Source organism: Myotis yumanensis, unplaced genomic scaffold, assembly GCF_028538775.1.
Source record: "Myotis yumanensis isolate MYYU_CA2020_CCGP unplaced genomic scaffold, mMyoYum1.0.hap1 SCAF_2, whole genome shotgun sequence".
NCBI lineage: Eukaryota > Metazoa > Chordata > Mammalia > Chiroptera > Vespertilionidae > Myotis > Myotis yumanensis.
The window spans coordinates 1,601,673-1,624,405 of record NW_027223753.1 but is presented as its reverse complement, the minus strand read 5'-3'; the positions used below and the strand labels follow the sequence as shown (position 1 = coordinate 1,624,405).

Below are 22,733 nucleotides of genomic sequence, written 5' to 3'. Positions count from 1 at the left end.
CAACCCAGGGTCCAGCTTAGAGTCTATTCAAATGCACAGGTGGGGCGGGTTTCTGGATCCGTCTCCCCGGGGCCCAGGCCTGGCTCCCTGACTGGAGGCGAGGAAGACCTCGGGCGGCCTGCCTCCTCCAGGGAGGTGTCCCAACCCCACAGGCCCCTCCTGCTGCAGCTGCGGGGAGCTGCGGCCCAGGTCGGAGCTGGGAAGCCGAGAGAGCGGAGAAAATGGGCGATGCTGTTAGACATTTAGCCTCATAAATCTCAGCCGCGCGGCCGGCTGGCGGCTGGCGTTCGGAGGTGAGAGAAACAACATTACGAGGCACAGAGAATGTGGCATGAAGGCCAGAGAGCAGGGAAGTGGCGGGGGGCCGGCAAGCGCTGAGCGCGGAGTTCAGTCTAATCGCCCCTCTGCACGTGGGAGGCCGCCCGGTGCCACCAACAGAAACGCGCTTCCCTTCCTGGAAAATTGATTTGTCAACAGCCAGAGATTTGTCCAAAGGCATCTCAAGGTTGTTTTAAAAAAAAAAAAAGGAAAGGAGAGAACTGGGCAAAGGCGCGCGGTCAGAGCCGCCTCTGAGGACAGCGCTGCGGAGCTGCGGCCTCGGGGTTGACGGTCTGGAAATCTCGGATTTATGGGCCGCAGGGCGGGGCACGGGCGTTCGCCATAAGGATCGGTTCGCAAAGAAAAACAAAACTCAGCGACGTGTGAATCTGCCCCTGGATCTAAAACCCCCTCCCAGACCCACAGGTGCATTTCCTCCTTCGGGGCCGAGTGGCCTGCGAAGGGCAAGGAAGGGCCCGACCTGACCCGATTGGACGGTGGTTCCCTGCAGGCCCCCGGCTGTGTGCGGGCGACTGGCCCCGAGGGGGGGGGGCGTGGGCATCACGCTGGGCCTCCGGGTCCCACAGGCTTCCGGACCCTGACCTGGGCCAGGCAGGAGCTGGGACCACGGGGTGTCTGTCTGCCGTGGGCTAGAGGCTCCATCTCTGTAGCCCAAAGACACCGGCCCTCCAGCCCCAGCGGCTGGGGGCCAAGGCCGTCCCGTGTGAGGCCTCCCCCCGTCCCCTGCAAGGACAGAGGGTCAGCTCTGCCGCTGGGCCCAGCGCCCACAGGAGCCAGTGGACGCTGCCAGGCTCGGGGACACGAGCTCCCAGGGGCCCCACTTGGCCCTCCTGCTCCCAACAGGACCACGGTGCCCGTGTGGGGAGGCAGATCAGGAGCTGGGCGGCTCGGGGTTTCCACTCAGAGGGTGCACGGGGCAGAGGTAGGGGCGGCCCCTCCATCCCGGGACAGGAAGTGCAAGGCGCCCCTTGGCCACAGCAGTGACTCCAGGCCCCCAGGACCCCGAGCCTGGGGGTCGGCACCGGTGACGCCCCTGAGTCCAGGCTGGCACCCCGGCTCTGAGGCCCTGTGTGTGCACCTGGCGAGGAGGCAAGTCACAGTTTCTAAAGACACCCTGAGCGTGCCTCAGTTTCCCCGCCTGACCTCCCTGGGAGGAAGCGATGGAGGTGAGCACAGGGAAAGGGCACAGGGGCAGATGGCTGCCTGGCACCCAGGACACCATGACCTTCGACGGCGCCCGTGGGGGCCCCACTGGCCACACTAAAGGAAGCTGCTGAGGCCACGCCCAGACCCGGGGGCTTATGGCCAGACGCAGGCAGCCTCGGAGCCCCAGAGGAGCTGACCGCCCACCACCGGCCAGCCCAGCGCACGGAGGGCCGCCTCTCGGGGCCAGACACGCTCCTGGGCCTGGGGAACCCGGGCGGGGAGGCCTGGGCGGGTCCCACAGCCGTGCCCACCCGGGGCCCCCGCAGGCCTGGGGGAACCTTGACCCAGGCCCCTGCTTCCTGCCCTGTGACCAGGCAGCCCCCCAGGCCCCCAGGGCCCCCGAGTGAGCTCAGGGGAGATGGATACTGGTTTCCAGGAGAGAAGGGCGAGCCCGCTCTCAATGCAATCACAGTCCACATGCGTGGGTCTCCGCCTCCCAGCACAGCAGGCCACAGCCCTGGGCGACAGGATTCACTAGGGTCTGTCTGAGGCCAAACCTACGCTGCCCAGTGGCTCACAGTCGGACCGGGGTCAGGGTGCACCGGCCTCCTGAAGGGACCATCCAGCTTCAGGCCAGACCAGGTCTTCCTCCCCTCCCCCACCCAGCGGCTGGGCACTGAGCTCAGCGAGTTGGACCCCACAATCCGTGATCCTCCTTCATCCTTGAGCTTCGGGGTGACTGCCCAGCGAGGCAGAGGCCGCCCTCCCGTCCTCTGAAGCTCCCACCTCGTCTCTGGGTGGCCTGTGGACGCCCCGTCTCCTCCAGGCGGCGGTGCCACCTGCACAGGTGTGGTCTGTGCTCAGGTGGCCATGGAGTCACATCCTAGAGCAGTGATGGCGAACCTTTTGAGCTCGGCGTGTCAGCATTTTGAAAAACCCTAACTTAACTCTGGTGCCGTGTCACATAGAGAAATTTTTTGATATTTGCAACCACAGTAAAACAAAGACTTATATTTTTGATATTTATTTTACATACTTAAATGCCATTTAACAAAGAAAAATCAACCACAAAAATGAGTTCGCGTGTCACCTCTGACATGCGTGTCATAGGTTCGCCATCACTGTCCTAGAGGGTCAGGGGTGGGTCGGGGCACCGGCCCCAGAGAAGCTAGCTGTGCCCATGTCCACTGGCAAAGGGGGAATGAGTTGGGGACGGAGCAGCAGGACAAAGAAGGGTCTGGGTGCGTCCCAGAGCCCACGTGGCACCTCCACCCCGGGCCCCAGCGGCTCCAGATGAGCTCACAGACTGCGCCAGGAACTGCCGGCCTCTGCCCTGCCCTCCCTGTGCCGCGGGGCCACACGGCCCGGCCTCCGGGATTCACAGGGGACCCCCGCACACTGCCGGCTGGAGAGGGAGGCGGCCTGTGGGCTGCAGCAGGCGAAGCCCTGGTTCAGGCCCCGCCGACGCGGCCTGGACTCGAATTCCCACGGGCGAGGGCAGAGAGGCGGGCCTCCTGCTCAAATGTCCTGGCCAGCGGCCTCCTCTCGGCCGCACCTCAGATTTCGGCGACAGCCCGGGAGCAGAAAGCAGCCCGCGTTACCGGAGGCCCGCATGAGCCCTGTGCGGCGTGGCCCCTGGCCCCGGAATTCCACGCCTCCCAGGGGGCAGATAATCCGCACAGGGCCTCCTGCCAGGGCCCGGACGGAGCAAAGTGCTCTCCGCAGCGCGAGAGCTTCTGATCCCCGCAGGCCCGCGAGGAGTCTCCTTACTGGGCCCCAGGGTTCAGATCGAATGTCCCTTTGAAAGAGCCAGACGGGACCCCGTGCCCCTGCCCCTGGGTCCGCCCGACACCAGATCCAGCCCGTCCCGCCTGTGCTGTCGGAGCCACGGCCTGCCCCACCCAGGGGACAGCCGCCACCCCGGGGCCCCGGACCAGCGTCCCGACGAGGGAGGAGGGACAGGCTTCCCTGGCCGGGCAGTGGTGAGACCCACCCCCTCAGGGAGCCCCGGCCGGGGTGGACTCTGCCGTCCCAGCTCCTCTCACTCCACAGCCGTGGGGCCCGGAGGCCCAGCGACAGCTCCCTGAGCCGGCCCCTGCCCCGTCAGCGTGGGCTCCGTCTCTGGCCATGTGTCCGTCTCCTCAGGAGTCCAAGATCCAAGCCAGAGGGTGGCTCAGGGCATCGTGTCTGTGTGCACACAGCGCTCTTTGTGCAGGTGTACATGTGTGCACGTGTGTGTGTACATGTGTGTGTTGCACACATGTGTGTGTCGCATGCATGCACACGACGTTGTGTGACTTGTGTGAGTGTGCACGGTATATGTGCTGGTTGTGTGCACATGTGTACACACATGTGCAGTGTGTGCGTGCATGTGCCTTACACGTGTGCAGTGTGTGGGGATGCATCCGTGTGTGTGCTCCTGTGTGGATGCATGTCACATGTGTGCGCACACTGATTACAGCGGCCCCGTGACTCTAGGTCCCTGGGAGCCCCTGGGTGGCATCGGAGACCCTCTCACAAGGGCAGCTGGGCAGCCACAGGCGAGGAGACCTGTCAGCCAGCACCCCGAGTTCCCTGAGCAAGAGACCCCGAAAGACAGGGCCCCTCCCCAGGGCTCCCGGGTGCTGGCGCTTGCGGGGCGGGCTCGACAGAAGGAGCCCGACACCGGGGCATGTGCTGCAGGGACAGCACCCGCCCGGTCACCCAGACAAGCACCGCCCCCCACGCGTGGGCCCCGTGCCTGCGCCCAGGGCCAGGGCCTGAGGGAGGACCCACGTCGCTCAGAATTGCTCCCTGTCTACTCATCACAGCACCGTCCCCTACGAGCTTGTAAATCTGTCGGCCACACACTCGAGTGCACATCTGCTTCGGCCAGGTTCCACCAAGTTCCAGAAACCCAGAGCCGCTGCTCACAATGCCAGCCTCGGCCGCATCATCTCTCCAGCCGTCACCTCTTATGTCCCTTCCCACCGAGCCGGTCAGAAGCGGGGCCGGGGGAGCGCCCTGTCCTGGAGCAGAGGAGACAGACATGGGGCCACAGCGGGGGGCCCCCGGCTCGCCCCCTCCCCCCCAACATGCAGGTCTCATTGTCTGTCCCCACCACCCCCAGGCTGCCCTCGGGACCGACGGGGCGAGGGCACCCGATCCAGCTGCCACGGCTCGGAGGGAGCGGACACGGAACTGGACCCCACAGCGGGAGCGAGGCCCCAGCGCTGCAGGCCGGGCCGTCGGTCTCCCTCGAAGGAGCAGGAGGCCAACGGGGCTGCTCTGTCTGACCCAGCGGAGGTGACACAGGGAGCCCAGGCACTGGTGTGTCCCCCCCACCTCAGCCCTGACCAGGGTGAAGGGTGCCTCCTGGGGACCCCATCTCCACTCTAAACCCCATCCCACCCTCAGCCACAGGCCTCCTCAGAAGGTCGGGGTCCAGTCCACCCAGGTTCCCGCTTCTCTGCCGCTGTCCTGTGTGGCTCAGCCTTGGCCGAGGGTGACCCCAGATTGAGGGCAGCCATGGTCTCTCTGACCAATCAAGCTGGCCTGGGGGTGCTCCCGGGGGACCTGCGGGAGGCCGGCCTGTTCCTGAAGGTCTCAGGGAGCAGAAAACTTCCCTTTGGGCGGGGCCCCAGGCTGCCACCTGCTCCCCCACACTCCTCGGCTGCATTCCCCCTCTGCCCGGTGACGGGGAACCCGAGGACCAGCCTCGCACCCCGGCACCCACACCTCAGCCGGCAGGGCGGCCCGCAGGCTCCTGTGGTTTCGCCCAGGGTCGGCTACGGTGCTGGAGCCGCTCACCCCACTTGGAATGGGGAAGTGCGGCCCACATGTCCGCCGCTCGGCCCAGCACCCAGGGCCTCTGCCTCCGGGCCCGGCAGGAAGCGGGGTTTGCTCGGTTTTGCTCTTATCCATTCTGTGAGTGTCACAGGCCGCGAGGAGGGACGTCCTGGTGATGCTGGCCCCGAGGTGCCCCCCTCCCCCGGGCCCTGTGCCCAGGCTGTGCCGCTGGCCGGTGGTCACACCCCGTGATGGGAACCAGCAGGGGGCCCAGATCCGTCCCTGAGGTCCTGCTGCCCTCCCCCGGCTCCCTCCGCCAGCCGCAGGCCCGCAGGTGAGGCCAAGCATTATTCTTCCCCGTGAATAAGGAGCCGGAGCTCTTTGTCAGAAAACAACGCGAGGCCACATTCTTCCACGCCAGCCCCCCCGCCCGCCCCCGCCTCGGGGAGTCTGTGGGTCAAGGAGGGGGATTCCCGAGGGGCAGCCTTCTCACCCTCGCCCTCGCCGTGGCCATCCGCACCCCCTCCCCTTTGAACGAGGGTAGTCTGTCAGGCCTGCAGGCAACCCAAAACCCGGGTAAAGAGAGAACTCGGAGCAAAGAAAGATGCCTTATCCGGCTGCCAGCGGGGACGTGGGGAGCCGCGCTGGGCCCGGAGCGATCCCTGCGTAATTAGCAGATGAGATTCAATAGCTCCCGGCAGCTCTGAGCGGCTTTATCTAACCTTTGGAAGGTAAGATTAACACCTTCGATGGAGAGAAAGTTAAGACGGGGGCCCTGCGCTTTGCGATCCTGATTCCGAGCGTGAAACCAGAGTCCCCCTCGGGCCGGCTCGCTGCCCCCTGGTTTCTGAGCCCTCATTCTTCCCACCGTTTTCCTCAGCCCTTTGTTCCCGAAGACACTCGGCCGAACGTGCAGCCACGAATACCGCAGCCTTCCCCACGGCACACACGCTCACCCATGCTCACACACGCTCACACACGCTCACACACGCTCACACACGCTCACACACGTTCACACACACTCACACACGCTCACACACGCTCACACACGCCCACACACGCTCACACACACGCTCACACACACGCTCACACACTCACACACGCTCACACACGCTCACACACGCTCACACACGTTCACACACGCTCACACACGCTCACACACGCCCACACACGCTCACACACACGCTCACACACACGCTCACACACTCACACACGCTCACACACGCTCACACACACGCTCACACACACGCTCACACATGCTCACACACTCACACATGCTCACACACGCTCACACACGCTCACACACGCAGGAGCCCTGAACAGGGAGCATCCATGTGGGGAGGGGGGTGCGACCCCCATCTCACCCGGCTCCTTATCAGAGACCTGGTCTCCCTGGGCCCCGTGGAACCTCCCACCACCCGGCCAACTTGTTGCTGCTCAGGTTCCACGTGCCCGGAAGGAGCCCTGGACCCGGAACCCAGGCCTCTGCCCGGCGACGGGCCCTGTGGGGAGGGGTGCTGGCCACGGGAAGTCTGCCTCGGGCTGGGCTGCGGGGGGCGGGCAGGTGCCCAGGCCACGCGGGCCGGCCAGCGTGGTCACCACACGCACGCTGGCGGATGCGAGGGGGCCGCTGCGTCTCAGGCGGGTCTGATTTTAAAAATCAAGTGGAATCACTTCCAGGGAATCGCTGGCCCGCCCGCCGGCTTCTCCTCCTGCCGACGTGACAGACGTAGTCAGCCGCACTGGGGGGCTGTTCCCCGAAATGAAAGGCTGCGGGCTGGGCCGAGGCAGAGGCGACGGAGACCGCCGCGCCCCGCGCCCCGCGCCCCGCCAGCACGTGTGTTCCGTCAGTCACTGGCCTGGCGGCCCCCCTAGAACTGAATACCCATTCAGAGGTGCTCGCGGGCGAGTTGTTGCAATTTAATATTCTCGCGCACAGACACATCATTATCTTGGAACCTGACACTGGCCGCATAATCCTGTCATTTTCTAAGAGGCCTAATTTTTCTAACTGTGAGCACTGGGCCCGGGGTTACTATAGCCCCCTCGTCTTGGCTGCTTCTGGGGGTTATGAACGTGCGGAAAGTGCCACCTTTGAACTTGTCTCCTCTCCCCTCGCGGCCAGCTGCGAAGGGCCGGCCCAGCCGGGGCTGCTGCAGCTGTGGCCGCAGACGCGGGGGAGCTCAGCAGTGTGGGGGGCAGCGAGGGTGGGGGGCTCTTTGCAAAAAGCAGCAACGTCACTGACAAAACAAAACAGCCCACGGGTGGGTCTCGGACCTTAGACCCACGCCTGCACACATGCATGTGAACACACAGAGCACTGCACACGTGCGGACACGCAGAACTCGTGCACACGCGTGGACATGTCTGCACCCTCTCTGAGCACCATCCCTGCACACGGACCAGGCGAAGGGCCGGGTTTCCCCGGAGCAGCGTCCGCTCTGGCCCAGGAGACGCTCCCGGTTTCCATGCGCCTCGAGAACGCACGGCTTTCCTGGGACTGGACGGGGAGCTGGGGGATGGGCAGGGGCAGCCAGGACTCCCGGGGGGCAGCCAGGTGGCGGGAGGGAGCTCGGGCTGCAGCCTAAAGCAGCTCAGGGTCTCCCCAGCCGGAGACGCCCTGTGGGTCGGAAGCTCCCTGCCCAGAGGGAGCCTGGGGCCTCCCCAGCACTGTGGGTCCTCCACGCTGACACCCACTGCGACTGAACCCTGACGCCAGGGCCAGAGGGCTGGGCCGCGAGGGGGCAGGGAGGGACCCGCAGCTACTTCTGATTCGGGGCTGGGAATGGTGTCAGCTCGGCTCCAGGCAGCGATGCCGGTTTCCCACACGGCGAGGAAGGAGCTAATCAGCTCGCTCTCCCAGGACCGAGGGGGACGCCCGCGTGGGACGGATGCGGGACCCTCTGGGGCAGTGGCCTCATCCCGGACCTTCGCGAGGGGGTGGTGCCGGAGGGCACACGGTGCCAGGGAGTGTGGCGCCTGATCTAGGGCTGCAGAGAGGAGGACCCGGGCAATGCCAGCCCTGTGCCCCCCGGGGCCTCCGCGAGCCCCACCTTCAGTTCTGCTAAATGCTCCAAAGCGGCCCTAACAGCCCATCACACAGATACCGATGTCTGAGCGTTTTATTTATTATTTTTTATTGACTTCAGGGAGGAAGGGAGAGGGAGAGATGGAAACAGCAATGCTGAGAGAGAATCATGGATCGGCTGCCTCCTGCATGTCCCCCACACTAGGAATCGAGCCCACAACCGGGGAATGTGCCCTGACGGTAAATCCAACCGTGACCTCCTGGCTCATAGCTCGACGCTCAACCACGGAGCCACGCCGGCGGGGCGCAATGCCTGAGCCTTTTAAATGCGCGCCCTTGCCCTGGGCCCGGCCGCTGGAGGAGCGATGGGAGTCGGTTGTGTAAATCCGAGTTTCCACTCGGCATCGGCTGCCAGCCCCGGAGTCGAGACGGGATTAGCCTGTGTCACGGGAGAGGGTGCCCGGACTTGCTCCGTCCCTGCCTCACGCGTCCGCCCGGCATTTTCTTCCTGAGCCGAAACGCTGGCCGGGCCCTGCCTGCCCGAGGGGCCGGGGAAGGCTGCACGGGTCGCATTTGAGCCACTGAATTTAAATCAGAGAGAGAGACGCGCAGAAGCTAAGCCAGCGACGCCGCCTCCTCTCCAGCCTCCCTCCCGCCCGGGCCTTTCTCATCGGAAATTAATCTGAGGGTCTGGCGACCCCTCTACCTGCAGAGGCCGGGGGGGGGGGGGCAGGGGGGAGAGCTGGGGTCCCCAAGGCGCTGGGGCTGAGGGTCCTGTGAGCTGGGGCTGGCTCTGTCCCCTTCCCAACAGTTTGGACAGAGGCACAGACTCCGGGACCAGCACCCGCTGGCCAGCGAGGAGCAAAGGTGAACCCCCAGATCCCTCGCTGGCCAGAGCGCCGTGGCAGGACCATGTCTTCCTGTGAATGCCCCCCATTGCCTGGCCGAGCATCCTGCCACCGCCTTCACCCTCACCCGTCTTGGGGCCCTGCACACAGTAGGCCCACGGGCGACGTGCGGGACTCCAGGGGCAGAGACGAAGGGACAGATAGACTTGACCCGCCCCGACCACAGACGACCCCCAGCGCCTGCAGGGGCAGGGAGGCCTCTGATGAGGAGGAGCCGGCAGATGCCAACGGCTGTTTAAGCCCTGGCGACACGTCAGATGGAGGGCCCACGTGGCTGAGGGGCCCGGAAGGCGCAGGAGGGGCCGGCCTTGGGCACGGCAAGCACCTGGCTACACGGCAGCAGGGCTGGCACAGACCAGGCACCTGTCTCCCAGTTTGAGAATGAAACCCTGAATTAGGGACCACGTGAGCCACGCGGCAGGAATCGGGGAGCCCCGAGCGAGCCCCGCAGACCGGCGGGTGGCAGGCAGGGCTCTACGATGCTGAGGCCTGGGCAGCCGCGGCCAGAGACAGGGCTGGGGGTGGGCGCCCCCTGCAGGGCCCCCTAAGGGCCCCCACGAAGGCCAAGGTCGGGAGGCTGGGACCACAAAATAGGTTCCCATTCAGGCCAAGGGCACGGCTGCTGAGTCCGGAGAAGCAGGAGTCTGACGCATGCCCCAAGCTCCCTGGAGCAGGACGCACCTGCCATTCTGCTCCCCCCGCACCTGCCCCAGGACCCTCACCTTCCAGGCAAGAACGCTCATGCGGGACCCTTCCGGAACCTTCCGCGCGGTCACGCCTGCTGGAGGCGGGCAGGGGAACGCTCACTGTTCACACACCGAGACCCAGTTACAGCTCAGTTATTCTCCCAAATGCCGCCCTCTCCCCGGTTCCACAAAGGCAGAACCCGGGAGCCCCTGGCCTGGGCCTCGGCGGCGGAGGCCGGGCGTGGGGCGCAGGAGCACGCGGGGTCCCCGAGGGCCGGCAGTGATATCTGCACTGAGATGGGCTTTGTTCTTCTTTCTAAAGCAGGAGCGGAGACAAAGCCACTGACTGCTCGACCAGCCGCTCGCCCGAAGGAAAGCAGGCCTGAGCCAGGACCGGCCCGGGCGCGTGGAGGTCAGGCCTGCAGGACCTGGTCCCCGAACCAGGGATCTGGGGAGACCTGGCCAGGACCCCCGGCCGGCCCCCCGGCCGCCCTCCTCAGAAGCAGGAGGGGCTTCAAACCCCAAGACAGTGAGCCTCCCAGGGCCCCCCACTTTGAAATCGTGTCTAAGCAGAAGCAGGTCCACCTGCATCCAGGCAGGTGCGTGGGAGTAAGAGGCAGGGCGCGGGGGCAGGCCTCAGTTCAGCCAGAAAGGACCAAGGACATCTGTGGGAGCCTCTTGGACACCCCGGAGGACTGGGGACCTCTCCCCCACATGGCAAGACAGCAGCCCTGGAGGGCCTTGCTTCCCGCACATGCCCGTGGGCACGACCTGGGCATGGGCAAGGGGTGAGCACCTAGAAGCCGCCCAGGAGCCTGCAGGGGGCGGGGGCAGGAGGCACGCAGGCTGGGCCCTCACAGCAGAAGGGCCCGTGTCACCTCCACGGGGACAGGCCAGCGGCCTCCCGCAGGGGCTTTGCCGCACAGCCCCCATCTCCTCGGGGCCCATCTCAGAACCCGGAGGCGGACGGCGCTCTGCCCGGCACCCCTCCCCGGGGCCCCGCTAGCCTTCTCCAGCCACATGCCCAGAGGAGCGAGGGGCCAGCACCCACCCCTGCCTCCCGGGCCGCAGCGTCCGCCCAGGCCAGGCCAGGGTTCGGCGGGTGAAGCTGATCCCCACACGCACACGCACACACACACACACGCACACGCACACGCACACACGCAGGCGCACCCTCTGCACCCAGCTCCACGGGGTACGGGCGGCAGATGCACAGCCCCCCGAGAAGCGGCCAGTCTGCCGAGTGCCCTGACGCGGCTGATCTGGCAGAACCTCTGGGCGCTCGGGGAGCAGGTGTAGCCGCCGGCACTGGCTTCTGCGCAGGGCGGCCGAGGTGGCGCAGCTCCGCAGGCTGCTCAGCCCCGGGCTGGGCCCGGGGACACCGTCCGGGCGGTTCTGCTCCCGCCAGGCCCTGCGTGTTCACGGAGCCTCCCTCCACTGAGGGCCGGAGTGGAGTCCGGTGCCTCGGGGCGTGCAGCACCCGCCTGCCGGTGCCCTCTGCCCCCCTCTGCCCCCTCTGCCCCAGGTGAAGGTATTTCAGAAGCGGCTGACGCTGAGGAGTCCGACTCTGGACCCGGCCCGCAGGGCTGTCAGGCCGCCGCCCGCCTCCGCCCTGAAGGATGAGCGCTCGGGCCGGAAGCACAGGCGTCAGGATGTGAAATGCGCGGATAACCGAGCCTCCGAGAGAGGAGATAAAATATTCACCGGGACCCAGCCATGTTTTCAAATGATTATAAATTATGTTAACAGTGCATTTGCAAAGGGTTATAAAAACAGCCATAATATATTTTTTTCCCTCAGATTCTAGAATTACCAGTGTGACAGCTAATGCAATAATGATTTGTTTCAAATGCCAGTGTTTAAGCTGTATAAAGCTGATTTTATACATTTTTCCAGTAGGCCGCATTGTAGTTAATGAAATTAAACACACCAATCGCATTTGTCCCCAGGGGACGAGGAACTGAACACACCACTGGTTTATTTTTTTATTAAAATAAATTGCAGCCGGCAAGATGGACTAATTGCATACAGAATTGAAAAAGAAACATTCCATTGATATAATTAAGCCAATTTTCATGGACATAAATAGTTATAGTGGATATAAAATAAGCAATGCCTTCCCCAGATTCTGACTTCCCTCCTTTTTTTTTGCCCAGAATGTTAACTATTAAACAAATATGCCTCTCCGAGCGGCACGGCTGTCTGTGGGCTGCGTGCATCGTCCCTCAGAGTCTCAGAGATGCCGGCCGGGCGGGCAGCTGGGCACCTCCAGACCACAGCAGATCTGATGGCAGAGCCCTGAGAGCAGTGTGGTCAGAGCAGGAAGCGGCCAGCCCTCCGCTGCCTGGGCCACAGGAGCCGGGAGCGCGAGCCAGCGGCCCAGAAAGGCCACCGGGGCCTGGCGTCCACACGGAGGGGCCTGGTCCAGGCTGGACCAGTGACTGCAGCCCCAGCTCCCTCCCTGGGTCAGGTCCACCTCTCCCTGATGGCCTGGGGGAGGGGCCGTGATGAGGGGACCTCGGGGTTTGGGGGGAGGGTGAGCAGACAGGGCCTGCCGCTCCTGCATTTGCTCAAGCAAAGACACTCCGTGGGGGGTTCTGCACCTGCCCTGGAACAGGACACCAGCGCCAGGGCCGGAGAGGAGGCGGGCCAGGCTCCTGCCCGCCCGGGGGAGGAGGAGGAACCAGCCAGGAGGAGGCTGGGCGCACAGGCCCTGAGCACACGGAGGTCTCATCTACGCTCTGAGTGAGAGCGGACCTGGTACACGCTGAGCGCGGGGCCTGGGAAAACGCTGGAAGCCGACACATTAGAAGCACGTCCTGCGGAGACCTGCCCTTTGCCGTTTGGGGGGGGGGGGGGGGGCGGCTAAACAAGAAACCCGGGGCCTTCATTGAAGCAACACTCCCCCTCAGCCTGAACTAGCTGTGTGACCTGCATGGGTTCCTTGACCTCTCTGTGTGCTGACCCCTAAAAGTGGGGCCAGCAGCCACATTGCACCCTCCCCAGGGCAGGGAAGGGCTGGGGTCCTGTCTTCCACGTGGGCCATGGGAGCCTCCGGGGGAGGCTTGACCGTCTCCCTCGCGGCTGAAGGTGGGCAGGGCCGGGCCGGGCTCAGGCTGCTGCTGGCTCCAGGCTCCCAGCGGACAGGTGTGTGGAGCCCATGCACAGGGCGGGGGAGCCCCCTGCCTGAGCTGTGCTAGCTAAGCGGCCCAGGGAGGCGGGGTCAACCCTGGAAAGCCGGACCCCACCCTCCCCCTCAGGCCCCCACCTCTGAGCCCCCTCCCCCGCCCTCACTGCCCCAACTTAGTCCAGACTCCGCTCCCAAGGTTCCCTCATCTCTCTGAGCCTGGGTCACTGTCTGAGAAGCAACTGAGAACGGGGCCCGGCCTGCCCCCCCCACCTCCCTTCGGAAACTCAGCCAGGGTCCAAAGCGGAGGGGGTGGGGGGGCGGACCCCACCCGTCCTGGAAGCTAAAAGGCAAAGTCCTTTGGGATGGGACCAGGGCGCTGGGCACAGCCCTCGCTGAGGACCCGCTGAGCGGGTAGACGGGATGCTGCCTCCGCGTGATAATTGGCCGTAACTTTTTGTGCGGAGATCCGGGAGCCGCCGCGGCGACCAGGGGCTCAGCTCCGGTTCCGGCCCCGCGCCCCAGTCGGCCCACACCGTCTGGAGCCCTCGGCCGCCCCGCACCCGCTGCGAGGCACTTAGGCTCTGGGTTCCCTGATCCCTTCGCTGCGAGAAGTTTCTCTCTCAGGGACGGCGCCCGGCAGTTCCTCCCGCCCGAGACCTGAGCTGTGGCGTCCAAGACTTGTTCCGGGGTTTGATTCAAAACCTGATAAACTGCATTTAGCGCTATTTGAAATTTTTTAAACGAAATCACTGAAAGGATTTTTAATCCTGGATAATTTTTGTTGAAACTCTAATTACACAGCACCTTAATTACCAGCCCAGCCCCCCAAGGCTCCCTAATTGCCTCCTAATTGAATAAAACAGGGGGCTAATCGCGCCCAAAGTGGCCCAGAGAGCTGGCTCGCCTCCCCAGGGGCCAGTGGGGGAGCCCCCCCGGGCCCCACCGCCAGCACCTGGCCGCTGAACACCAACGGGGACCAGGACCCTGCCCCGCGCTCCGCCCAGAGGGGGACGCAGGGCGCCCGGAAGCCCCGGCTGCGGTGGGGGAGGCCCAGCCTGCTGCTGGGGGGAAGCCGGGACAGGAGGAGCAGCCGCCGGCTCTGTGTTCGGACCCTGGAAAGCCGAGGTGCCCTTCCCGGGGGCGGCCGCCTGCAGGTCACTGCACGAACAGGACTCGGCCACCCCGCCTTCCCCGTAGGCCCGGGCACTGCACACCCACTGGCCGGCCGGCGAAATCAGAGCCCGCGGGCTTCTGCGCGCCGCGGGGCACCTGGCCTTGGCCGCCAGCCCTGCCCCCGCCCCTCCGCCTCTTCCTGTGCTTTCGCCCGAAGCGGGCTAGTGGCTCCACTCCTGGGACACCGGCTGCGGCATCCAAACAGGAGGCTGCCTCCTGGCTCAGGGGCCAGGCCCTGTGGACGGGGCAGACCGGAGCAGGGAAGGCAGGGCCCTGGGAGACGCGGCCCGGCCTGTTTCCTGGGGAGTCGGAACAGAACGGGCTAGGTGCTCAGCCTCCAGCCCCGCTCGCTCCCCCAGCCGGACGCACACATCCCCCCAGCGGGTCGCACACACCCCCTGGAACACACGGGAGGCTCACAAGTGCTGGTCTGGGGAGGCAGCAGCCCCGGCACACCCAGGGGCTGGCGGCCCGCACCCTGAGGACAGCATCCCAGCGCTGAGGAAAGTGGCGGCTAAGACATGGGGTGTCCCCTCCACGCGGGTCAGGCCCTGGCTGGGCACAGTCTCTCAGTCTCCCGGCCCATCCTTCCCCTCCCCCCGCCCCCAAGCACAGAGGTCAGGAGGGCACTGCCGCTGTGCGGACCCCCCACCTGCCCACCTGGCTGACAACAGAGGCGGAAACAAAGCTCCCATCAGGCGCTTCCTTGTTCGGTGGGGGCAGGGGCAGCTCCCTTTCCCCACCAGCCAGGAAGGCAGGCCTGTGGGAGGGAAGCCTGGCCACCTGAGCCCGCGCGGCCCCTGCCTCCCGGGCGCAGGCTGAGGACGTGGTGGGTCCCCAGCAGCTGGAGGGCAGGCCTGGGCGCCCCAGTCGCCTCTGCCCTTGGAAAAGCTCCACTCAGAGTCCCCAGGGTGGGCCCCCCAGATGCTACCAGCAAGCAGGCTGGCAGGAGGGTCCCCTTGAAGGGAGTCGCCGGGGCAGCCCCCCAAGCTCCGCGAATGGGGGTCACACCCACTGACCTGACTGTCCTTCCCTGGCCAGCACATGGCTGCAGTGCCGCCCAGCCCTGCACACTCACACTGGCCTTGTAACCGTGACCTCTCCCCTCAGACCCAGCCCCTGCCCCCTGCTGGGAGGTGGCCTGGAGGGGAGGGTCCATGGCAGGCATGGCTGTCCCTGCCTCAGATGCCAGTAATGGGGTCAGGTCCCCAGGGACGCCAACGTCGGCGGCGGGAAGCCCTGTCACATTAAATTCCAAAGCGACTCCTGTGCTCCGTGCCGGCAGGCCCCCGCCTCTCTGGGCCTGCCTGGGCCACCTTGTTGGGGACGGTTGGGGGCAGCGACCCGGCTCATGGGGCCCGAGAGGGAGGGCTCCCCGGTGCCGGCCTTGCTGCGGGCTCCAGCGGGGCCCGGGCCTGATGGACCTGCTCAGGGTGCGTGTCCTCACCCAGGACCCAAGGCAGGGAAGCCGCACTCCCTGGTCCCGGTCCCGGTCCCAGCCTCGGGCCTCAGGGCCTGTGGGCGGAAGGGCACCGCCAGGCACCTCTCCGGGGCCTGAGCAAGCCTGGCCCTGCTGCCCCAGCCAGCGGCACCTCCTCCACCTGCTGGAGGAGCAGACAGAGCTGAGGGCCAGGCCGCTGCCGGCGGGGAGTTTTCAGCTGCCTCTCGCTTGCGGCGAAGGCCAGGAGAGGTGGCCACGGCGGCCAGGCTGGGGCTCCAGTGGACCCCGCACACGCAGACCCGAAAATGCACACGCACGTGCACCCCCACGCCCGCAGGGACGCAGGGAGCACTGGGGCAGCTCGGCCAGCAGAGGAACAGAGGCCGTGTTCGCACCAAGAGGGGCCAGAGGTCATGGGAGGCCCGGGAGGCCTGGGAGGCTGAGGCCTGGCACGGGGAGCGGAGGCTGGCAGGGAAGGCGCTTCCAGGAAGGCCCCCAACGGGCGCGCGGGGTCCGGGTCTCCCGCCGGAGCGGGGAGCTGCTTTTCCCCGGCGGCCGCACAGGGCAGAGGGCTGCAGCTGTGACTGCGGCCGCGGTCCGGCGGAGCTGGGCCCAATGCCGAACACGGAGAACAGAACTTCTTCCGAAAACTGCGACGAGTGTCCGCCCACCAGGCTCACGCTTGGGGCTGGCCCCAGTGCAGCGAGGCCCGGCCGGCAGGGTCAGGCCGAGGGCGGCGGCGGGCTGAGCGGCGCGGTGGTCGGCAGAGATCCCTGGGCAGCGGGCCGGGCTCCCTGTCCACCGGGGGCTGGCGACGGCGGAGAAGGGGGCGGCGAGAGCGGGAAGCACGGGTTCCACTCGGTGCGGCGCTCGCCGCTTCGCTGCACCCGGGCCTGGGCCAGGGCTGCGGGAGCCGCACTCGCCGCCGCTGCTGCCGCCCCCACCTGCCCGCCTCTCGGGCCGCAGCCCCGGGCCCAGGGGCCTCGCGGGCCGATGGCGCCGACGCTGGAGGTGGAGGGCGCTCGGGCGGGCGGGCGGCCGGGGCGCTGGGGGCGGGCGGCCGTGCAGGCGGTGGGAGCGCCCGGCCCGGCCCGCGGAGGAGACCGGCGGCGAGGACCTAGAGGCGGCGGGGCTGGGAGCCGGAGCCCGGGCTCCGCGGAGACGCAGCGAAAGAGAAAGTAAGACCCGGGCCGGGCAGTCTCGCCGGGGCAGCCCTGTCCCCGACCGGCCTCGCGGCGATCGAGCGGGGCCGAGGGTGCAGGCGGCGGCGGCGGCCGGGCGGGGACACTCCAGCCGGAGGCACCGGCGCCGGGCGGCCCGCGTGGGCTGCCGAGTCGGGCAGGAGCGCCCTCCGCCGCGTGGGGCACCCGCTGGGAATGCACTTCGCGGCCACAGTTCCGAGCCCCGGAAAACGGCTCCATTTTGCTCCCCGAGAGCCTGCGGCCGTCCCGCCTGCGCCACCGCCGCCTCGCGCCCGCGGAGCCGGTGGGCGCCGGCCCGCGCCCCCTCCTCCGCCCCCTCCCGGCCCGGGGTCTCCCTCCTCCGCGCCGGCTGGCGGACGCCAAAGGCGGTGCTCTAGCGCCCACTATTTCAAAAGCCCGGAATATGATTTGCCCGGGACCGAGCCGCGCGGAGGGAGCGAGAGCGAGCGAGGAGGAAAAGTTGCTCTCCCCTTTCGTCAACTTTTCGCTAACTTTCGCTTTTCGCTCCCCTCCACCCCCGGCCCTCCCCCTCCGCCCCCCTCCCCGGCCCCCACCGCGCGCCTCGGGTTCCCGGGCCCGAGCGCCTGACAAGGGGGGGGGGAGGGGGTTCGGCGAGGAGGGGGCCGGCGCCTTCGGGGAGCGCGCGGCCCTGCGCCCCGAGCCTCCGCGCCGAGCCCGGCCGCCCCGGAGCGCGGGAGGCGGAGCAGCCCCCGAGCCGCGCCGGCGATTCGGGGGCCGGGAGCCTGGGGCGCGCCGGCCGCGCCCCGACGCGCACCCCTGGCCCGGGCGCTCCGGCCCCGCGGCCCGGGCCGGCGGCGCGACGGGCCGCGCGGGAGACTTACTCTTGGCTAGCTTCCGCGCCCTCGCCTTGGATCGCATGGTGTCGGCTCGCGGAATCTCTCTCCTCCTCCTGGAGTCCAGAAGCAGCCACACACTATCTTCATCTCCCCAGCATTGTCAGTTTGGACACCTTCGCACATGCGCACAGAGCGCTCAATCTGACACCCCTCGCCGGGGCCAAAAAAACTTTGCAATGTATTCATCATCCTCATCGTCGCGCCGCCGCCGCCGCCCGCCGCCGCGGCGCGGGATTGGGGGGCTCTCCGCGGCCTTCCCGGGCTTCACCTCACTTCCCTCTCCCCCCGCCCCCCGCCCCCACCCCCGTTCCCAGCGCCGCGCGGAACTGGCCCTTTAAGAAAACATGCCGGGCTGGGCGCTCCCTCCCGGGGCCCGCACCCCGGACACTTTAAAAGGACCCAGGTGGCCCCGGAGGCGAGGGGACTCCCCCCCCCCCACCTTCCCTGCGTCGCGTCGCGCGGCCGCTCCCGCCCCGCCGCGGGGATGGGGTGGCGGCTGCGTTCGCCCTGCGCCTTCCTGGGCGGCAGGGGCGAGCGCGCCCACAGTTCCGACGCGGGTCGGGCTGCTTTTGCTTCGTGGTCTCGCATTTTCGTGCTAATTACACCGCTTGGCGTTCGCCGTGGCCCCCCGCGCGCTTTCTCCCCGAGTCCCCTGGGTCCCCGCCCCCGATCCGCGGTCGCCCCAGGGGGTGTCGGGGTCCGCGCGCCCGGGCTGAACCCGGCTCCTCCGAAGCCCCCTCCGGGCCGCCCCCTCGGGCCTCCGGCCCCCGCCCCTCCCCTCCCCACACCCAGCAGCCGCTGCTCCGGGCTCCGCGGCTCAAAAACAGCAGCGCCAGCGCCGCCAGCTCCGCGCTCGCCGCTGCCCGGCCGGCGGGGCGGGCGGGCGACTCTCAGACCCGCCGCCCCGGGTCCGCGCGGAGCTGCGGGCGGAAAGGCGCGGGCACCGGGAGGCAGCGCGGGGCAGCCCGCCGCACACCGGGCGGCCCGCACCTCGCTGACCGGCCGCCTGCGCACTCACTCCCGCCTCCCGGCCCCAGGTGAGTACCGGCGGGCACCCGGAGCTGGGCCACCTTGGGGACCAGGGCCTCGGGGACACTCCCCTCCGCTGGGCCCAGGTGTGCCGGGTCGGGAGGGGGGAGGGCCGGTGGAGCAGGTGGAGGAGGGCGGGCGGGAGCCGACGGGGCTCCTGGGGCCGCTGCCCTCCCCTCGGAGCCGTGCAGAGGCCGCGCTGGGCACAGGCAGGGCTTGTGGGGACAGCGGGAATTCTTCATGTCTGTCGGGGGTTCAAGAACGAATTGCAAGGAAGCGGAGGCCTGACCCCGCGCCTTTGGAGAACCAGGGTCCTGCGGCTGCAGACAGGGCCGCCTCAGCGGGAACCAGAGCCCGGAAGGAAGGGGTCAGGGCTGTGTGCCCCCTCCCCGTGTGAGACCCGCAGTGAGACCCGCAGCACCTCCCCTGGGACCACACTCAGACCCGAGCCCTGGCCACAAAGGAGGTGACGAGAGACCCCAGCCAGCAGAGGCCCGATAGCGAGGGGAGCTCGGCCAAGGCGGCCCCGGAGGAGAAGCAGGACCAGCCGCTTTGCAGGAGCCAGCGGGGCATGGGCCGGGCCTTCTGCCCTCCGGCCTCCTCAACCGTCAGCCGCCCGTGGAATTCGAACCCCGACGACGACGTGGCTCCCACTGCCCGGGGTGTCCAGTCTTGCGTCCGCTGGGCTCGCCCGGAAGGAGAAGGTGGTCCCCGCCCAGCTCGGTTCCCACTGGCCGCTGCCTGGATGGTTCAGCCCTGAGGTGAGTGTTGCCCTCGGAGGGAGAGTGAGCGCCAGGCAGCTCAGCCCCAGGGCCCACCCGCGTTCTTCCAGGGTCTGTCCCCCTCCACCCCCCAACCCCATCTTTCCCTTGAGCTGGGCTGGGGGTCCCGGCCTTGCTTCCAGGCTCTCTGTGCCTCCAGGGAGCAGGGCCCATTCTGCGGGGTGGGGAGGGTGGCTGCTGGTGGAGGCAGGGTGACCCCCAGAGCTCTGGAGCCGCCGCCCTCCCCCCCCCCCCCCACCAGCAGCAGGGCAGGCTCCAGCCAGTGGGCCTCACCTGTCTGGGCTGCTGGCCAGAGAGAACCCAGGTCACCCTCGTGCTCTGCACCCCAATACCACCCAGCAAGTTAGGTCTGAGGCCTGGGAGAGTGCAAGGTGCCTGAGAGCACTCCCCCTGCAGAGGGGGCCCCCCCACCCCCACCCCAGCCCAGTGCGGGGTCCCCCAGCTCAGCACAAGTCCCCAGGCCCTGGAGGCAGCCAGCAGACCCTGAGGTTAGGGAGACCCAGACTTCTGGGGGCACTCAGCTTCCGCAGGCCTTCTCCTGCTCCCTCCCTTAGCTCAGGGGGCCCATGACAACCCTGAGCCCTGGACAGGCTGAGCCCAGGGTCCCTCCAGACTCAGGGGGCAGAGCTACCAGCGGCTGCCCTGGCCCTTTCCTCCTGCCCCTGCTAGGACCCTGCGGGGTGGGGGTGGTGGGGGTGGGGGTGCAGTTCAGGGCCTGCCTGGAGGAGAGGGATCCAGAGATGATGGGGTGACAGGGAGACAGCCCCCCCTACCCCGACCCCCCTACCCCCCAAGGCACTGCAGCTCCTTCAGGTCTCCCTCCCATCAGCCCCTTCAGCTTCAGGAGCGCAGGCAGGCCGTCCCCAAGGCCATGGTCCTGGCCTGGCTGGGCCCTGCCCCCGCGTGGCCAGACCTAGAAGGAGATCCGCTGGCCAGGCCTGTGGCGTCCCAGCGAGAGCCCAGAGCAGGGAAGGAGGGAACATCAGAGCAAGTCCCCCTGGGCCCACTGTGTGTCCGCCCGCAGACATCTGCGGGGCTTGGGGGAACAGGTGTGGGAAGTGGGGAGCAGCTTTCATTTCGTTGATACTAAAAGGTGTCAGGGCAGTTTTCAAAGTGTGCCCAGCTCCCAGGAGACGCATGGGCCAGGCCACCTGGGGGCTGCACCCGCCTCACCCCAGTGAGCACGGCTTCAGGCCGGCAGACTGTGGAGGCTGGAGAGCTGTGGGCCGCTGCGTGGACGTGCCCTACCCTCGGCTTGTAATCGACTGTCACTGGGTCAGGGGGCCGCAGAGAGGGCTTGACCATGGACGCCGGCCTCACTGGAGCCGCCTGCTCCCAGCCTCCAGCCTCCCAGCCTCCCAGCCTCCCAGCCAGCGGGGAGCACAGCCAGGGACAGGGACCAGCCCTCCCGTGGGAAAGGGTCAGGTTTGGGGGAGCCAGCCTGGCAGGCCCTGCAGCTCTGCAGTAAGCAAGGTCCTGTCACAACAAGTGAGGCGGCTCCCAATTGGAGTGGGGGGACCCAGCTTGTGCACTGAAGCCGGAGCCCCCCTCCTCACCCCCGCCCCCCGGTTTTGTGCTCCCCAAGCTCTGCCCCAGCGGTGTCTGGGCTCCCCGGATTCCAGGTCAAGGTTGCTCACCCCGACTCCTGCTCAGAGAGGCCTGCTCAGAGAGGCCGAGTAGCTAAGAGAACGAAAGCCCTTCCCCCTGAGTTTACACGTGGGCTCTCCTCCCAGACCCCAGCTGCGCCAGGGCCCCCCTCCCACCACCACCACCACCACCACCAGCCCTCGTCCCACCCACGCGGGGCCACTGCATCAGGCCCAGACGCCGGCTTTCCTCCACGGGCATATTCGCCTGCTCCATCCCAGGTGGGAATGCTGGCCAGATCTGAGCAGCAGGAAAGGCTGGAGCCCACCTGGGGACTAGCCCCTTGGGTTCCCCCTGCGCAGAGGGGAGAGCGAGGTGGTCTGGGCCCCGCAGGAGACTCTTGGGGGACCGGATGCGGAGGCCTTGCCGCCCGCCACCCGCGGGGGTGAACAGTGAGCAGGAGAGTTGGGTCTAGAATGGGGGTGGGATGGGGCACAGACTACCTACCACTGACCGGGCCTTTTCCTCCCCTTGGGGCGGCCCCACTGGCCCCCAGCCCGCGGCCCCAGCACCGGGCTCCCTCCCACCCCAGCTCACTTTCAAGGACAGGACACAGCGAGTTCCTTCCGGAGCCGAAGCCGGTGGCAAGGCCGTTCCCGGCGCTGCTCGGAGGGGAGGCCTCCCAGCGCCCTCCCAGCGCCCGCACCCATCCTGGTTCTGGATGGGGTTCCCCCTCCCCCCGCGGGGGCTGGGGGTGCTCTGGACCAGCACTTCCCAGGAATGGGGACCATGTGGCCAATTTCCAGCAAAGCTGCTCCTCCCGCAGAAGGACATAGTTCCAGGGAGACGGGCAGCCTCCTGGGCGGCCGGGGATTTCTCCGCAGCTCCTACCTTTTGGGGTCCTGGCTGGGCCCCCGTCGCTCAGGAGTGCACATGCCTCATGCGCATTTAGGGGCACAATCAGGAGCTTTTTCTCTTTGTTCTGAATTTTAATTGAAGAGACGGAGATACACAGGGGCCTGAACTCCCCGCCTGAGCCCGGAGGGATCTGGCTCCTGGGAGAGGGGCAGGGACCCCCTGACAACCCCCCCCTACCAGTGGAGCGCACGTGGGCCGCCATCAGGACTGAGTGGCCGCCCAGCCACAGGGCTCCAGCAACTGTGCTCGGCAGCCACCGCCGCGGGGGAGCAATAAACGAAATCGGTTTCCCACGCTTTCCTGCCCCGTCCTGGAACCTTTCAGAATCTGCCTACAAATTCTGTCGTTCCGTTTGCGTCGATCCTGAGCTGGGCGGAGCTCACCCTGCACCCCAAATCGCCAGCACCTCTGGAGAGGGGACCCTCGCGCCACCCGCACTCCCCGGCCGCCCGTGCTGGCCAGGAGCAGCTCCGTCCCCCAGCGCCCGGCCCTGCGGCGCCGCCTGCAGAGCTGAGCGGGCGGAGCTGGCACTGTGCGGGCTCCCGCATGCACCGGCCGCCCCTGTGGACGCTGCGCAGCCTCCCGCTCCCGGTTCCGGCTGCAGGCAGGGTCCTGGCAACAACGAAAGAAAGCCGAGAGCCGCGTGGCTTTCTGGACGCCCGGTCCCAGGAGCCGCCGGTGGGAGCCCTTCCCTCCCGTCCCCAAAGGCCAGAGCCCAGGAAACCAGACAGGCTGCTGG

General features: G+C 67.4%; 1 protein-coding gene and 1 long non-coding RNA gene across 6 annotated transcripts in view; one reads left to right on the top strand and one right to left on the bottom strand.

Annotated features, from left to right (window-relative positions):
- Nucleotides 1-17,945, bottom strand: part of PRDM16 (PR/SET domain 16) — a 275,982-nt gene extending 258,037 nt beyond the window's left edge. For all 3 annotated transcript variants that reach the window (XM_070403930.1, XM_070403931.1, XM_070403932.1), the window contains exon 1: nt 17,664-17,945. In XM_070403930.1, the coding sequence (XP_070260031.1) occupies nt 17,664-17,700 (37 nt within the window). In that variant the 5' untranslated portion in view covers nt 17,701-17,945. The remainder of the gene's footprint in view (nt 1-17,663) is intronic.
- Nucleotides 17,946-18,110: 165 nt separating this feature from the next.
- Nucleotides 18,111-22,320, top strand: LOC139002798 (uncharacterized). 3 transcript variants are annotated; one of them, XR_011470173.1, is made up of 3 exons: nt 18,111-18,715; nt 18,968-19,468; nt 21,223-22,320. It is a non-coding gene; the product is annotated as an uncharacterized lncRNA (long non-coding RNA). The 3 variants fall into 3 exon arrangements; XR_011470174.1 differs by lacking the exon at nt 18,111-18,715 and having other exon boundaries at nt 18,722-19,468; nt 21,223-21,357; nt 21,633-22,320; XR_011470172.1 differs by lacking the exon at nt 18,111-18,715 and having other exon boundaries at nt 18,722-19,468.
- Nucleotides 22,321-22,733: the final 413 nt, after the last annotated feature.